Below are 16,998 nucleotides of genomic sequence, written 5' to 3' on the forward strand. Positions count from 1 at the left end.
GAAAATATTCAGTGGTTTCATGCTTACTGGATCGCTGTCTTCAACACAAGTCTGGCAGCTGTCTCGTCAAAAACACACAAACTGGCAGGAAAACAGCCAGAGGTTTCACGCTAACAAATGTTGCCATGTGATTCGAATGTGATGTTATTATCGTCGACTTTGAATGCCGTGAATCTGGCTTTTTTGTTCCGAGCCTTCAAGCTACCGACAGAAGCAGCGGGGGTTCGTGGTTTTGCTCCAGGTCATCACACTGCGATTGCATCTGTATTTTGCCTCTTTGCAGGACTCCTCTGACCAGCGCCAACGACTTCACCTCCACCAAGAGCAAAATCATCCAGCTGTGCCTGGAGCTCACCTCCACCGTCCAGAAGGTCAGTGAGGCTCATACATAGAGATTCATTGTTTAGAACATCGTCGTCTCTGATGCTGAAAGAGATGCGTTGTGTGTTGACGGGACATCAGAGAAGTGAAGCAGGTCATGAACTGTCATGTCGTGACCCCTCTGGGACTGTTTGTTTTCAGGCTTTGATGTCGATGATGATAATGAAACAGATAACTCCTGTTTACATGTACAAAGTCCTTCCGATGATGAATCTCTCTCAGATATGAGTTTAACCAAAACAAGCGAAATCAAGAGGCGGTTATTACATTTTAACTTGTTGATCCTTTGATTTTCCCCCTGACTTAAGTTTCAGAACGTTTCTTGTGCATTATTTTTTATGCGTTTCCTAAGATTCAGCCTTACATATTTGTTATCTTAGTAGATCAGATTAAAGCATGAGAGACGTAAGGCCAGGAGGAAATGTGAAATCACATCCAGGTCCTAAATATGTATTTTAACACATTTTGTTTGTTTTTGCATGTGTCCTCTGGTGATGATTCAGTCTGTGACAGGTTTGTTCTGGTGTAGGTCTCAAACATCCACATGAAAAATTAATCTCTGACTGGTTTAAACTTGCAGAGGTAGCTGAGTCTGAGCTAAAAAACATTTTCCACTAATGCAAATCTGAGAATAGACTGAAGGTGAAGTAGGAGGTTGTGTTCATCATTTGGATTACAATAACTGCTTTATTTACTACATGTTACTCATGCATGTGACGTAACTTGACAACATTTGTGCATTTGATTTCACAGTGGACACAAAGAAAGGTCTCCTGGCTGAAAATCCTGTGCTTCTCCTTCTCCCTATGATACTTGTTGGTTTTAAAACTACTCCACCTAATACATGTTAGACATTCACCAAATAACTTGTATGTATGCCTTATTATTTGTATGGCGGGGATATTGAAGTTAATTGAAGTTACGTCACTTAGTTTGTTAATAACAGAAGGAGTTGCTGTTTTTCGTCGAATCATGTGTCGATCAGGCGTTCACTTGTGTTTCTTGCTGCTGCTTCTCGTCTGTTCAGGTTGAACTGTTGTTGACTGCTGAGCTGTCAAACGTGACGTGTCAGCCAGCAAAACACTCATTGCGTCAAAATACCCTGAATTATAGCAGCTTGAAGATCCAACCTTCTCTTTTCACGGCGGGTGAACCCTTGTCTGAACATGGCAGTGAACTTGTAAACATTTATGAGACCTTCCTTTTCGTTGAACTTTACCAGACATTTACTGGAAAGGTGTGATTGTCCCACTTGGTTTAAAATGCTGTTTTGAATTTGTGTTAAACTCTTGAAAAAGCCACATGATTCCAGCAGCGATATAAACAGGTGAAAATGTGGAGAGTAGTTTTTTAGGGATTGAAGTTGTTCGGTCGGATGTGTGCTGCAGCGTGTCGCCTCCCGTCATGTGAGCGCAGCGCTGAGGCGTCGCCCCGCCGCGCTGTCATGCAATCATCCTGTCAGCCCGTTTTGCAGGGAGCTGTTATTTCTCCGACCGCGGGAGGAATCCTCTCAGTGTCTCTGGGAGGCGTTTGCGGTCACTCCCTCTGGTTTCACTCTCCTGAAGGCTGTCATTTCTCAAATATTTGTTTTCCCGCTGATTCCCATCCCGTTTCTGTTCACCACAGTCACACAGACAGGCTTGTGGAAAGGGAAACTGTGTCATTTCATGTGATGGGCTCGAAATTCTTTGAATTTTAACTTGAACTTTAATTACTTTTAAAAACAAGTAAAATATGTTTTTGTTTCTGGAGTGTGTCTGAATATTGAATGTTAGTATTGACAAGATAAACGGCGTAAAACTGCTTTTTAATCACTATTCTGCATCCTTTTTTATTATTATCAAATCTGCAGTTTTTTGTGCAGGCTATCAGAACCATCTGGGTTATAAATTAGTGAAGAAGCTCTCTACAGATTGTACTCATGAAGTACAGTTTACTGTCAGGAGGAGCGATACTCAGCCTGTGACAACAGTTGTTTATTGTCTTCTGTGGCTCTGCAGCGAGCTTTCAAAAGTTCCAAAAATATCATAAATCAAGCTGGGACACGTCTCTTCTGTCAGCCGTCTTCTTTTGAGTCACAACGGAAACAAGTAAAAAAAAAAAAAGAAAAATCTATCATGCAGCGAATGGAATTTGATTTAGTCAGCTGGTAAGAAGTGTCTGAGGATTGTAGTTAAATGACTTGAATGTAATGATTATACACAAGAGACAAAAAACTGATCCGATCTGATAAAAGCATTCTGATGTTATAGTTTTAGTTAGCTTAAGTTTATTTGCACTTTTATGTATAGAAAACAAGAAAAGTTAGAATACTAGTAAAATGCAGGTGCAGGTGAGGTAGAAGCCCATTGTCTGAGCAAAGCTCACCTAAGATAAATGGACAAAAAAACAAAACAAACGTGTATTTATACGAATTAAAAATAGTAATGTAAAATAACCCTGTGTCCACATGGGATATTTTTCGAGCGCCAGGGTCTTTTTCTTTTTCTTTTTGTGGCAGCAGGTGGCCGCTCAGAGAAAATGCGCAGCGTTGTATTTCAGAGCGCTCCATCTTCTTTGTCCTGGGCGAGGCGATGACATTTGCCGTATTTTTGTTTCCGATGGATCGTGTCATGCACCCACACCTTCCTTGCTCTGATGCCCGATTTCAAATATAAAGCAAAGAGATGGTAAACCACAAAGGGGCAGCGTCGATCATTCAGCGGCAGCTGTCAAGAATCAAGACACACACAGAGACGCGACGCACAAACCCTCCTGAGCGTACAGCTTTTCTGCCCCCCAAAAAGCCTGATCACATTGTATAATAAAATATTTTTGTTTAGGGCTGCAACGAACGATTACTTTCATTATTGATTAAACTGCTGATTATTTCCACGATTAATTGTTGGGTCTGTAAAATGACAATAAAAATGACGTCTTCAGATTTCTTCATGTCCAACCAATGAACGTCCTGAGGTTCCCAGAAATATCACTGAGGACACGACCACTGCTGTCACCGCTGATCTGCCTTCATAAACATTTCACCTGGACTCAAATCAGAAGTAAAGTTCTGGTAGTTTGAACTGCACAGCAGAGAGGAAATGACTTGTATAAACCCCAAATCAGAGGAATAAATCATATCACACTCATTTAACTGTTTTATTCTCAATCTGTCTGAACTGAAACTGGAGTTCTGAAATAGTGTCCACGTATTTGACAGGCATATGTTGATGGAAATCCAGATGTTTGTGAGTGTATTGCAGTCGGTCAGTCAGTCTGTCTTTCTGTCTGTTTAATTGCAGGACTGCACTGTTTATGAGATCGAGGAGAAGATTCTGGAAGTGGTGAGTATGGTTTCTCCTTTTTCCTCTGGTTTGGATGTTTGGAGATGCTAATCGGAAAACACATGCGCACACAGACAGACACAGACACGGAGTCGGTGGAACGCAGATTTCCTTTTCCTGTCATCCGCTGAGTGTCCTGTGTGTGTGTGTGTGTGTGTGTGTGTGTGTGTGTGTGTGTGTGTGTGTGTGTGTGTGTGTGTGTGTGAACCTGCAGGTTTGTTTATTCAGCTCAGGACCATCCACTTCCTGTCTTGGATAACGCTTCCTGTTGGTTGTCCTGTTGTTCTCGGAATACTGAATCGGCTGGTGTTGAACCACTTTCACTTAGATTCTGATGTGACCTCATGGCCTCAGACTGAAGTTTATCTCCACACCAAATCCCTTGTAGTTTTTGTGTAATCCAGCTGTGTTATTTACTCATCTTTTTTCATTTAATATTTGATTTATATAAATATACAATACACAATCTATAATTTGTATCTTGTCTCAAGACGCTCACTACTTCACATAAATAACAAAACTCAACATTTACCCAAACATTAAAACCAGTATTGCAGTATATATTACATGGAGTGATGGTCACCGTTTCAGCTAAACTTTGTCAGACTCCCAGATATTTCTGCTGTCAGTCTCTTTCCTGTAGTGTCTCATACTCTTTCTCACTTCTAACAGCACTGTGGGTGTTTCAGTTCTGTTCCTCAGTGAAAGGCTTCAGTTTAGTTTGTTTGTCCAGGTGACCAAATGGGAAACACTACAAAGAAGGATAGAGTAGCAGGAACCTCGAGCACAAAAAAAAGCTGTGACAGCCATGAAGTTACGTGTGAATACAGACATAAAATAAAGCAGAAAAAACACCAGAAATGTGCATAAAAATTGCAAATCAAAAGACAAAGAAGGGATTAACTCTCCTAAGCAGCATGCTTTCCTGATTTATTTGTAATTTCCTGTTGACTTCTGTTTTCCTGAGCACCTCCCAGCTTTTCCCTTGAGCTCCGACCTCCTGCTGAGCTTCAGCGTCTCATCAGTATTATATGAGACTTTGTTCAGTTTGTGTTGAAGATCCTCCTCTTGTCTGTTGTTCAACAAAAACTACAGTGCTGCAGCATTTAGAGAGTTTACGATGTGACCTGCTCTGATTTCTGAGGACTTCATCACTCTGTTTCCCTTCGACACAGAGGTCAGAGGTCAGGGACAGGAAGCTTTAGTGCTGCACAGCAGGTAGTTCTTCAGCATTAACAGTCATCAGAAGGGAAGCTGGTGCGAGACCACCGTGCTGCCACTGACTTCCTCTCTTAAAATCTTTTAGAGGTTTTCTGATTTCAGTTTGTAAAGTTTGAAATGCATTTTTGACTTTGAAAAGGTGTTCTCTGGCCCTGTTAAACTTGTTTAGTGGAGTAGTGTGCAGAATCTTGTTCCAAACAGAGAAGATTTGACCCAAAAGATGTAATGTTGCAACGTGTTTTTACCCTGAAAATTGACAAGATGTATGAATTTCGTCACATCATTATTGTTAAATCTGCACATTAATTTTTAAAAATCTTTTAATCTTTTAGATTAGAAGAAGAAGAAGAAAGTATGAAAAATACCAGTACATTCTTGAAAAGTCATTAATCCTAGAGCCCAAGGTGACACCTTAAAAATGCTTTAATTTCTTGACCAAAATAATGGATTTTACAGTAGACCAAGAATATAGAGGAGTTGAGTATCCAGTGTCAAGAAAACTAATCAAAAAAATCAATCAAAAAAAAGATAATAAAAACATAGATAAACTAAAGATGACTAAATTCATCAATAAAATGTTAAATGTTAATGTTAAATGGGAAAGTTAATAGGTGAATATATACAAAAGAAAATGAATACAGACAAATTAAAACTTAATGTCACATTTTAGATGAATAATTAATGCCTGTTTTTAGTTTGTAATGCTAATTTTAATGTTATTTGTGGTGTGTTTTGTGGTATATTTATTAATTGAAATGGCAACTTCTGTCTTTCTTTTTCTTATTTTGACCGTTTTTAGCCCTCCAGACAAGAGAAAAGTAGCAATTCTTCCATTTAGAGAACCTGGAACTATCAGCTGTCGACATTGAGTTGTTTTCTGTATCCTTGTGTGTGTTTCAGTCCCGAGCTCTGAACGGCGTCTGCGAGAAGACCGTGCAGGCGACCTCTGACCCCTCAAAGAGCGAGCTGTCCTGTCTGGAGGAGGTGCACATCACTAACGTCAAGCCTGGCGAGGGACTGGTGAGCTGAGAAAATACAGTAAAACAGAGTATATATACATAGGGACATCAGTATTTACATTCAGAGCATATCAGCAGGACGTCACCGTCACATATAAGTGCCGAGTACAGCAAAAAGAAAACCCAGAATTTAATCCGACTTCCCCTGAGAAACACTAACTGATGTTTTACTGCTGCACCATGAACCACAATCAGCACCGAGGCCAAAACAGAAACATATGGTGGTCCAGAGAGAAAAACCACCACTGCAGCGAGGCATTATAGAGCAACCACGGCAGGTTATTTATAAAGGAGAGTCATATATACATTCTTAAACACTGAGTCCTTTAAATGTGTTTGACCTTTCAGGGTATTTACATCAAATCCACCTACGACGGGCTTCACGTCATCACAGGGACAACAGAGAATGTGAGTGTGCTGATTAAAAAGCGGTTTGAGAGCGGTCAGATGGACTCTCAGGTTGTGTGTTGACGCTCCAGACTATGTTGTGTTGTGTCCAAGTAAAACACCGATTCTGCTCTTCAGTCTCCTGCAGATAAAACCCAGAGGATTCATGCTGGAGACGAAGTCGTTCAGGTCAACAAGCAGACGGTGGTGAGTCAGGAGTCTTTAAAGAAAATTTTGGGAAATATGCTTATCGGCTTTCTTGCAGCTGATCGACAAGAGGATCGATGGCTCTCTCTGGTGTGTAAAATATGATGCTCGAGGTGTTAGCCTAGCGTAGCATAAAGACTGAAAAACCAAGGAAACGGCTAGCTTTGCTGTACAAAGCAAAAAAGCCAAACCTCTGATTTCAAACAGTTGGAGATCTGATTTTCTAAATGATACAGGCTCAGTGGTGTGCAGTGTGAACCCGCTGTGACGTCACCCTCTGGTTTGTGGATTACCATTTTGTAGCCTTAATTCTAGTGTAACAGCTGTCTCCATCGAGGTTTTTTCGGAGCCAGAGTCACCAGATTAAGATGAGAGGGAGGATTCCCTGATTGGGTCTGACTGACTAAATTAAACCCTAATTTACGAAATGAGCAAAATGTAGTGTGGAAGGAGACTGAGACCATAAACTCATGAGGAAATTGTTTACCGCGGTCATAAATCAAGTGAGAAGCAGGGTCATTTTCTCATAAGCTTACATGCAGTTGGACCTCTTTTTGATACCAGTGGAGTCACCCCTCTTTGTGCTGCTCTTCACTTGTCGTCATAAAATGCCACTGTTGAGGGATGGAGCACATACCCAGTTACCTAATTTTCACCTGTTGAGATTGTACATGAAAAAAAAATTTAAAAAAACTTTAAGGTACAGGAATTCTTACCAACACAGTCAATAACTGGGGTTGAGTTCACTGTGCTGTTTTACAGAATGAAACACCCTCCTCATCCAAGTAATTTGAATTAAAAAGCAGCTTTAACAGGTGTACCCCCAAGGTAAAACAAAACCTCAGTGCATCTCAACAACTACATCAGATAGCATCAATTATTAGGAAACCAATGTTGAAGTGATGAAGTTTAAAGCGCCCTCTTCAGAGTTTTCATCTGTGATTGGTCCAGGTGGGCTGGCAGTTGAAACAGCTGGTGGAGAAGCTGAGGGCGGAGTCTGGGGGCGTCGTCCTGGTGGTGAAGAAGAGGCCGGCGGGAATATCCGCCGGCTTCGCAGCCGCTCCGCTGAAGAACCTGCGCTGGAGACCGCCGCGAGTGCAGGTGAGCCGCCTTCCATCGTCGTGTCGGCACAACAGGTTTAAACATCAAACGCTGCTGAAGTCTTTTTCAGCAAGACACCGAAAACAAAATGTTCTTTGCTGTCGACCTCTTCTTTTCTCTCCAGTTGATAGAAGCACAGCAGCAGCAGAGCCACATCTTCCCCTCAGGAGTTGTTGGAGACCAAAAACGGAGACAATATTAACAAATTAGGCTTAAGTAATCTGGTTTATTGAAGAGTTTTAGAGTTTGATGCAGCTTCAAAAATCTCAAACTATGGAAGTAAAGATGAGAACAGTCCGACAGTCATTACTGTCACAATGCCACTGAGCCAGACACGGAACCCCCTGTACCACCTCTAAGGTGTGACAGTGTTTGACTGTATGAAAGTGAAGCAGAGTGTCTTCTTCAGCATAAACAAATCGTTCCTCGCGCTGGATTCTCCGTGTCTGTCATCGTGGCTTTTAGAGTTTCTGTTTGCGGGGAATCCGACCAGAAGACGCAGCAGCCGTCCGGTCTGCTGCTGCTCCTTTGAGGTGTGTGTGTGTGTGTGTGTGTGTGTGTGTGGGAACAATGGATCTTTTCTTCCCTTTTCCTGGAAAACAAGAGGAGAGGAAACACTCCGAGCATCAGGCTGGGTCGATGTCAGACATCTTTGGAACATGACTCATTCGTTGCCGCAACAATGTGACAATTATGAATTCAGCGATCCGCCTTCGGGGGTTTTGTGTTGACAGAGGCTCAGGATGTGTGTGTTTGGGGGAGATAGGCTTCGACCGGTCGACGCGTTCACGTCTTTAATCTCGGCTATCAAAACAGCAATGAAGTCTCACTGTGACTCCCACCATTCAGGTCAAAGGTCATCGCAAGTCAACACTTACGTCAGCTGTGCTTCTACTCACCGCCTTCCGCTGTAAAGTACATAATGGTCAAAAATTTTGATTTGTCAAAAAAAAATCTCTCTTCTTTCACTTAATATATGACGCGATCACAAAGACGTTTACTTATTATAAGAAATAAAGAAAGTGTTTTTTTTCACTTATGTTCAGCGTGGCATTCTTTCCAGTGAGTCCACGAATCATTTAAGATGTTTGTCAAGTGAAAATGCAAAATGATGTATTGTTCCAGTGTCACTAAGACAAAGACTGACCGCTGATCAGCCTTTTGAACATAAATTAGATCAAATGATGAACCAAAGGATCAGTTGATGACAAAAAAAACCCCCAATAATCGCAGATCTATAAATGAAAGCATGTCATCACAGAAGTGATCAAAGTCGCACGTGTTTTCAGCTGCATCTTTAAACTCCTCGAGACATTTTTGTTTTGCAACATACAGAGCAGGCTCAGTGAAGTTCCTGTGTTTAAGGAAATTCAGAAGCTTCGGGGGTGAGGAAGGAAACAGAAGAGCTTGGTCTGCTGTTTCTCCTCTCGAGCAGGAACGTCTTGTTGTTTTATGATAAACACTGCTGCAGGAATCATTACCTCAGACCGAATGTTGTTCAAGCTCAACAGAAAGACAGATGAGAAGAAGTTTGAGCAGGGAAATGTGTAAAACAAACAAGAAGGGTTATTCTCTTTCTCTTCTCCTGTCCAGACCTCTCAGGGAGCTCCGGGTCTCTACAGAACTCCACAACCAGAAACCTCAGATGCTCCCGGAAAGAGAGGGAAGACAACCATATTGGATCTGCACGTCCCTCCTCCTCCCACAGCACCTTACGTACCACTGTGAGTGCCTGCGTCTACACTGATTATAGTATAAAGTAAAACAAGTACTTCCTCTTTGGCTATGGAGAAGAAGTGCCTGGACATTAATTCTAACTGGTTTCATATTTGAGTTTTAACCCTCCTCTCTGTTCTTTTCTGCAGAGACGCGAACAAGAACGCGTCTCAAGGTGTGAAAATGAGGCCGAAGTCTCCAAACTCGTGTCTGGACGCTGAAACAAGGCGACGCCTCTCCACTGCCGACGACAAAAGGGCATCAGTCAACCCCCTGCCTGAACCCAACCCGTCAGTCCCTGTTCGCATGAGACAGCACTCCTCGAAACGATGTGAGTGACACAAACAAACACTGCCATCAAGGTGTGAAATCTCCCGGGAAGGCAGCCTGGCACCATTTCTCCCTGCTTTTATTCCTCAATTACAGACTAAATGAATGAATAAACTTGCGTAGTATCCTGTGTTGTTGGAAGCTGCAACTCTGATAAATACATTTAAATCAAAATAAAACCATCCCATTGCCTTTGCAAATAATAGAATGGAGGAAGTTGCCTGTTTCCACTTCAAAGAAGCAAATAAAAAAAGTTTCATCTCTTCAGAAAAATTCCTTACTGTCAACATGTACAGCTCAAAATGTTCCTCACGAATAAAAAAGTACAAGAACAAACCCACACAGACAGTAACTTTCTTTCTAAAGGATGTGGTCCAGTCTTATGGGATGAATATGGTGCATTCATATAGATTGGCATCATCCTGTTCACTGGGTCATTTTCATTTAAGACTGAATTTCACCACAACATGTCAGCGGTTGGTGGTTATCAAGATAGAATAAATATAAATGTATTCTGCCGTGTGGCCACTGCAGCTGTTCAGATCAATGGGAGCAGATAAGATGAACACAAAGAGAAGAATCTTGTCTTCATATTTTTCAAAATTCGTTTTCATTATAACTCTCTGTTCGCAGGTAAACCTCGACCCGTCTCCATGCCAGCGGAGGCGTTTTCGGGAGTTTCCGAGCCGTCCTCCAGGCCCGGAGCCAAGGGAAGGAAAGGTAATCTCCACCTGTCCGTCTGAACCTTAATTTGACTGTTTATCAGCGGCCGCCGTCCGTCTGACTCATTAACAGCTGCAGCAGGACAGGCTGCGTGCTTTGAATTTTTACCTCGACAATCATTAACCCTGGGAGCTGCCGTTGCATCCACACGGCTGATTGCTGCCTCGTTTTTTTACAGCACTTCACCTTGACGAACAAAACTGTGGAAATCTGGACGTGTGTGTGTCTAAGATAGCAGGCTATTAATGGATTTTAAACAAACACACATTAAGAGTTGGACTGCTTCCACTTAGACTAAGGATTAGTATTAACCCGTCATGTTTTATGTTGATCCTAGTATAATCTCTCTGCCTTTTCTGAAATAAGGTCCCTTCGTGGTTCAAAGGAACATGAGGGAGTTTGCTTCTCTATCGAAAAGTTAAAACAGGAGATTGTCTGATAGTAAACACTCTCAAAACTGACAGGATTGTTCTAGTTTCCACTTGTTAACTCATGGCTCTCGTCTCCTGAACAGGTCAGAACGTCCTGCACAGATACCTGAGCAACGAGGGGATCAACACCATCACGGAGGAGGAGCCGTGTTATCCCCTGCCGTACCGAGGACACCCGTCTGTCCGCGGCGTCGACCACATCCGAGGCAGCCAGTGCTTCATTAACGCCGACCTCCACAACAGCGCCACCATCCCTTACCAGGAGGCGGCGTCCAAGAAGCCCGCCGCCTCCGGCTCTGCCGCTGTCCCTCCTCCCCTGCCCGTCACCAAACAGTCGACGTCGCTGCTCGGAGGCTGGCTGGCTCGTCTCAGGCTGCTCAGCCACTGACTGAAGCGAATTCTTCTCAGCCTGAACCTCAAGGTGTTGGCAGGAAAAAAAAGTTTTATGATGTCTGTTCGAGGCCTTCAGCAGCTGTGACTTAAAATACAACAGTTCATGGAAAACAAACTTCTATCGTGGAAATGTTAAAGGGTTACTTGTTTTTCTACACTGACTGGACAGTTTTTCAGGATTTTCCATGTCACTTATCACCAAGAACGTTTTACTAAAGAGTTTGTGTTCACACCGATCAGTTTGATTATACAGTTGAACAATAAATACAAGAAAGTCGGAAAATAACTCATTTGAAACCCCAGCTGGACTTTTATCTGATTGGCCAATGGGGCCACCCAGCTCAGTATGTAGAGATGGACAACAAGGCAGCTCCTTGAAGTGAAGCCAAAACATGTTGATCGCCCCGTGGTGGCAGGCTGAAGTGTAGGTCATAAAGCCCACCGCCTCCAAGTTTGCATCATATGTCCACATAGTGTTCTTTCTTTGGGCAGAAAAGAGCTGGTGTTGCTCTCAGGTGTGCTTAGATGAAGCGTCTGAGAGAAAAACGCTGCACGTGCGTTTGTTTTTGCACAGTGGGAGAAAGTGTCCATCTTTATATTCAGTCCTGCGACGTCACTGCTGTCTGAGGTCACCAGCGCAACAAAGTACAACCAACCACATCCGTCAGTCACGCTGGTTTCTGATCTTACCCAGGCTACAACTTTTGAGTAGCACTAGCAGCTCTACAGCCACTTCAGTCCAGACTGACGTATCTCAGAAAACACCGGATGGATGTTCATGATCCCCAGAGGATGAATACTATAGACTTTGATGATCCACTATTCCTATCACGCCACTGAGGTTGAAATGTGTAGATTTTTTTGTTTTTTTTTTCTGACCGCCACATTGAGACTCCAACCAAGAAAGAAAAACACATCTGAACCATACCTCTCTTTTAGCCTAAAGGTACAGTGTGTGATATGAAGTGGCATCTAGCGGAACAGACTCGGCAGAAATATAATGTAAAAAGTTGGAAATTGGGGGAAAAAAAAAAAGTCATCTTCTGTCCGTGAGGGCCACCGGAGCTTCTCCAACATCTTCAGAGAGGGAGAGGTGAGCGAGAGCGTGTTGGAATCTAGAACCTCACCACTAGATGCCGCTAAATCCTCGATATCTTGCACACCGTACCTTTTTAAAGATATTCAAGAAGTGTATTTAGCTGCTGAAACCTCAATGTCTTGTTTTGACTTTTCATAGAAAATTTGGACACTTACTTTTTCACTACAGCCAATTAAAAATGTAGTTATATTAATCACATCAGAATCAGAAAACTATTGAAAAGCAACTGTAGTCCTGAATATGAAATAGTTTCTAATGAAAAAACTAGGAATCAGTTAACGCAGCCAGTTTTTAAATGGAAACTTCTTTGTTTTGGGCTTAAACACTTCGGAAACACCCGAAGATTTCTGTTCACGGCGGCCTGAATCTGCTGGAAATGAAGCTGGTTTTTGTTTTCAGCAGATGTGAGTTATTTGCAATTGTTTTTCAGAGCTATAGGACAAGAAAGTACCGTTAGAGATTTTAAAATCTGAGTGAAATTTTAGAGGCCGAAGGCATGAACATTGACGTTTCAGTTCAAAGAGGAACGAGTCAAACCTTGGAAAGAGTTTCTAAATATCAAAGCTGCAATATCTCGTCTTTCCTCTCAGTCTCAGGAGACCATAGTGCCTCTCTTATCGCTCCTTTCACTGTCAATTGTCTGGACAAAACAGTTTGTAAATATGTTTTATAGGTTGTATTTTATAACTGCATATTTCTTTCATATATCTAAGAATAGTGTGCTTTTCAGAGTATAATGAATAGTTTAGTGAATAAAGCTCAACGTTGTTACTAAATATTTCTGAGGCTTCACAAAGGTCTTGTTACAACAGTGATGACAATAAAAACTTGTTTTAGGAGAAATAAATCAACTTTGAGATAAGCAAAGTGTCAGAGGGAGCATGAATAAGACAGTTATACTCAACACAAAGTTTACCAACAATTTTCTTTTTAATGACATATACATTTTAAGAAAGCAGTCGTAAAATTTTCATAACAAACTAAACTGAATGACTTGCTGTAAGAGAAAGTTTGAATTTGTTCAAATGGGCATGAAACCCTCGCAGGAGCTGGTGAGCCTCACAGCTCAAGTTTTGCAAAACAGAAAATGGTTGGGTTTTTTTTTCTTATATTTTGGTTTGAGAGTGAAATGTCATTGTTCAATTCGCAAAAACGCTGCACAGTCCTGAGATATTTCCTTGTAAATCTCAAAAGTACACTTGACTTTATTGTTAGTTTTCCACTGATAGCGCGCCGCAGATCTGCCAGAAGCAGCTTCACGTTTCAGTTGAAACTGACTGATCCGAAGTACTTCAGGTGTGGCTGTAACAGCTTCAGCGGTTCTTGTTCAGGTTCTTTGAAGAACGCCTGTGTGTTCGAGGTTTCTCCTTGTGCCATTATGTAAAAAAAACCAAAAAAAAAACGTTCTGATGGAGTTCCTCAGGGAAGCGTCAAGGATCCCCTGATGTTTACATTCTAAGAAGCTTCTTGTGTTTCCTCACAGCTCCTTTTCTTTTTACAAAGTATTTCCTGTTCATGTTTGGTGCCTTTATGCTAACATGGCATTATGCTGCAGTATGAACTAGTCTGTATTAAAGACTATGCGAGTGTAATTAAAACTGTAAATATCAGAGATTACCTTTTATGTTCTTTACTGGATGGAAATGTGGAAATATGGAAACAATTTGAAGAGTTTAGATTTTTGATTTATGAACATCGCATTTCTGTTCTGAACGATGCGGCTGCTGTTCAGTTAAAGCTACATAGCTACACTTTATGATGAAACTGATCTTTTGTTTCTCGCTCAGGATGATCCTGTTTGTATCTGTTATGTCCAGTTGAGTATTTTGTAAGAGTCACTCAGTTTAGCTGGTTTCATTTGTGTAATGTGTACATCTGGATTATTGAGGCTCTGCAGTATCATGCCTCTGTACTGCTTTGTAACTTGTCAAAAATCTTAAAAAATAAAGTGCAATTTATTTTGAAAGCTCTCATCTTCCTATCTAACAGCATCATTTTGATGTGAATTAACAACTTTTTGATCAACTTAATCACTTACTTATTTTTACACCTAAATAAGTGTGTGTGTATATGCAGATTTATACCCACTAAGAATCCCCATTTTGTGTCTTGTCTTTGTGGAGGTTTTGTGTAAAGTAACTATGCATTCAGGTTGTGTAATTAAGTACAATTTTGAGGCACTTACACCTTCAGTACTTCTATTTCTTGCAACTTTAACCTGCTTTTTAATTTATAGTTTATTTAACAGGTTTAGTCACCAGTTTCTTCACAGATTCATACAATTAATACATAATATCAACTGATCAAACTTGATTTATCGGATTAAGCCAAGTGGAGCTTAGGTTAGGTTTGAGGAGTTCAAGACAATGACAGCAGGAGACGATTCGACGAAGTGATGACAGGTAGGAAGTGGGGAGGGCAGAGGAAGCAGTTCAGGAAGCAGAGGCAAGGCCGGTGGGAGTGGTCACATGGGTCCGAGCTGCGCTAGGATCAGTTTACAACTCTCCAGCTGGGCAGCTTCAGAGGTAAGGAAAGGTGCTACATAGGATGTGAGGGCAGAACTGAGGAGAAGGGAACCTGCAAGGCAACCGGGCACCTGGGGAAGATGGGAGAATGTGGCTGAGGGGAAGGTCAACTGGGTCGAGCTTCGGAAGCCACACAACATCCAATTAATTGTTAAGTCTATGTAATGTATTGAAATCTTAAATTTGCCTATTTTTGTCCCACCAAAATTCCAAAACTCACAATTTCAAAGTTTAAGAAGCTGGAACCAGTGAGCGTTTGACATTTCTGCTTGAAAATCGACTGAACTTATGAATCGATTATCAACATAGGTGGCGATTAATTCATTTGATAACTGAATCAGCTAAATGCTTCCAGCATAAGTGAAAGGGTTGGGAACCAGCGGCTCACACACTTAAAATGAACACAGTTCAAGTGTGAAGCATGGTAAAGTTAGATGGCTGATGGCGCCATCTAGTGGACGGAGTCAACTACTGCAAGTAAAGAAAAAACCCCTCTGTAAGTTCTGTTACTGTTCAGTTAAGTCCTGCACATGTACTCGCATGAATTACTCCCCTCAAGACTAGCCCGGACATGTAACCTTAACAGTGACACCCTTGACCCTTTATCCAACAAGGAACCGTAAATAACGTAACAATATCCGCGGACATCCAAAATGGCGTTACTGTGCGGCACAGTAAGGTCGGACATCTAAGTGACTTCTCTCGGCCAATCAGCGAAGACTGGATAGTGTCCAAGCCATCGGACCAATCAGCAGCGGCCCAGAGCATTTCCAACTTCCCTGTTTATACCGGAACGCGCGAAGTACGGCTGCGTACTCCCAGGAAGTCCCAGCATCAAAACAAGCAATGGTAAATGACTGAAACTCACACATTGTTTGAATAGCTGTGTTTAATGTTTATACTGGCGTTGTTTGTTGAAACAAATGATTGATATGACTAATAAACTAATGAAATTTTTGGCGTGAAAAATGGTGAGACCATATTCGAGCATACAGGTAAAAAAAACAAACAAAAAAACTAGTGCGAGTGACGGAATGTCCATCTTTATACATAGGCCTGATGCGTGTAGTAAGCCATACTTGAAGCCATACTCTGGGCATTTTTGTTTCTTTTACAAATCACGCATTATGACTAAGGACAATAGTACTCAATAGTGTATTGGATGTTGCCACAGGTTTGTATAACACCACGCAGTGATGCAATGAGAAATTTAACCCATTTACAGAAATCTTACAGTTATAAATAGTGAAATGTGTTATTGTGTCAGTTTCGTGACCATGTAAATTGTTTTATCATACATAAATGGCATATATTGTTTATTTTTACTGTAAGTCTTAGTCACCAGTCAGTTACCAAGAGCTCCAATGCAAACATGGGGGGCACCGACAAGAGCGACATGCTGGTCGACCTCTACCACACCCCCTGGAAATCCAAGAGGTAGTACAATGCGGTTGTTTTCATATGCAATTGATGTCAGCCTCACTAATGCATGGGTCGTCCACCAGCGGGACTGCAAGGCTCTTGGTTTGGCTGGCCTGTCACTAAAGAACTTCAGGCTCCAGGTGTTCAAGGATGCCAGCAGTCAGAAGCCAGTCACGTTTTGCCCTGGAAGGAGCTCAGCAGACCTCAGCACCTCTGTCGATGTCCCCAGGCCTGTCCGGGGACACCGCAGCCACACCCCAGCTGATCCTGTGCGGTTTGGGTTTGATCCGTCCCATTTCCATGCCCCTGTTTACACCAGTTGGCAGACCTGCAAGCACTGCAGCAGGAAGGGAAACATCAAGCGGTCAAATGTGGTCTGCAGGGTGTGCAAGGTCCACAAGGTCCACCTGTGCCTCAGTGCTGAGCGCAACTGCTTTATTGACTTCCATGAGTCCGCTGCATGAATGACTGGGTTGGATTTAGTGGACTCTGATACATGTTACATTTGTTATTTATGTTATATCATGTTTTGTTTTTTTTATTTATATACATATATGTAAATATATGACATATAAAATATTCAAGTTCCATAAAACATGCTAAAAATAAATGCTCATTTCAGTTTATGTGTTTTTTCTTTTTTTTTCTATATATACACCTTTTGTAAATGTTTAACCCTCAATGGAAGAGGAACCATATATGGCAACTTCACTGATCTTG

The 16,998-nt window shown here is 41.8% G+C and overlaps 1 protein-coding gene and 1 long non-coding RNA gene across 2 annotated transcripts in view; both read left to right on the forward strand.

Moving 5' to 3' along the window:
* The window catches only part of cnksr3 (cnksr family member 3), a 35,628-nt gene extending 21,331 nt beyond the window's left edge, over positions 1-14,297 (forward strand). The window contains exons 4-13 of the mRNA XM_037085550.1: positions 284-371; positions 3,663-3,704; positions 5,826-5,945; positions 6,293-6,352; positions 6,470-6,538; positions 7,490-7,639; positions 9,233-9,363; positions 9,505-9,686; positions 10,319-10,405; positions 10,923-14,297. Coding sequence (XP_036941445.1) covers positions 284-371; positions 3,663-3,704; positions 5,826-5,945; positions 6,293-6,352; positions 6,470-6,538; positions 7,490-7,639; positions 9,233-9,363; positions 9,505-9,686; positions 10,319-10,405; positions 10,923-11,227 — 1,234 coding nt within the window. The 3' untranslated portion in view covers positions 11,228-14,297. The remainder of the gene's footprint in view (positions 1-283; positions 372-3,662; positions 3,705-5,825; positions 5,946-6,292; positions 6,353-6,469; positions 6,539-7,489; positions 7,640-9,232; positions 9,364-9,504; positions 9,687-10,318; positions 10,406-10,922) is intronic.
* Positions 14,298-14,900: 603 nt separating this feature from the next.
* Positions 14,901-16,904, forward strand: LOC119012082. The gene is made up of 3 exons (XR_005072362.1): positions 14,901-15,705; positions 16,189-16,293; positions 16,362-16,904. It is a non-coding gene; the product is annotated as an uncharacterized LOC119012082 (long non-coding RNA).
* Positions 16,905-16,998: the final 94 nt, after the last annotated feature.

This window comes from Acanthopagrus latus, chromosome 22, assembly GCF_904848185.1.
Source record: "Acanthopagrus latus isolate v.2019 chromosome 22, fAcaLat1.1, whole genome shotgun sequence".
In the NCBI taxonomy this organism is placed as follows: Eukaryota; Metazoa; Chordata; class Actinopteri; order Spariformes; family Sparidae; genus Acanthopagrus; species Acanthopagrus latus.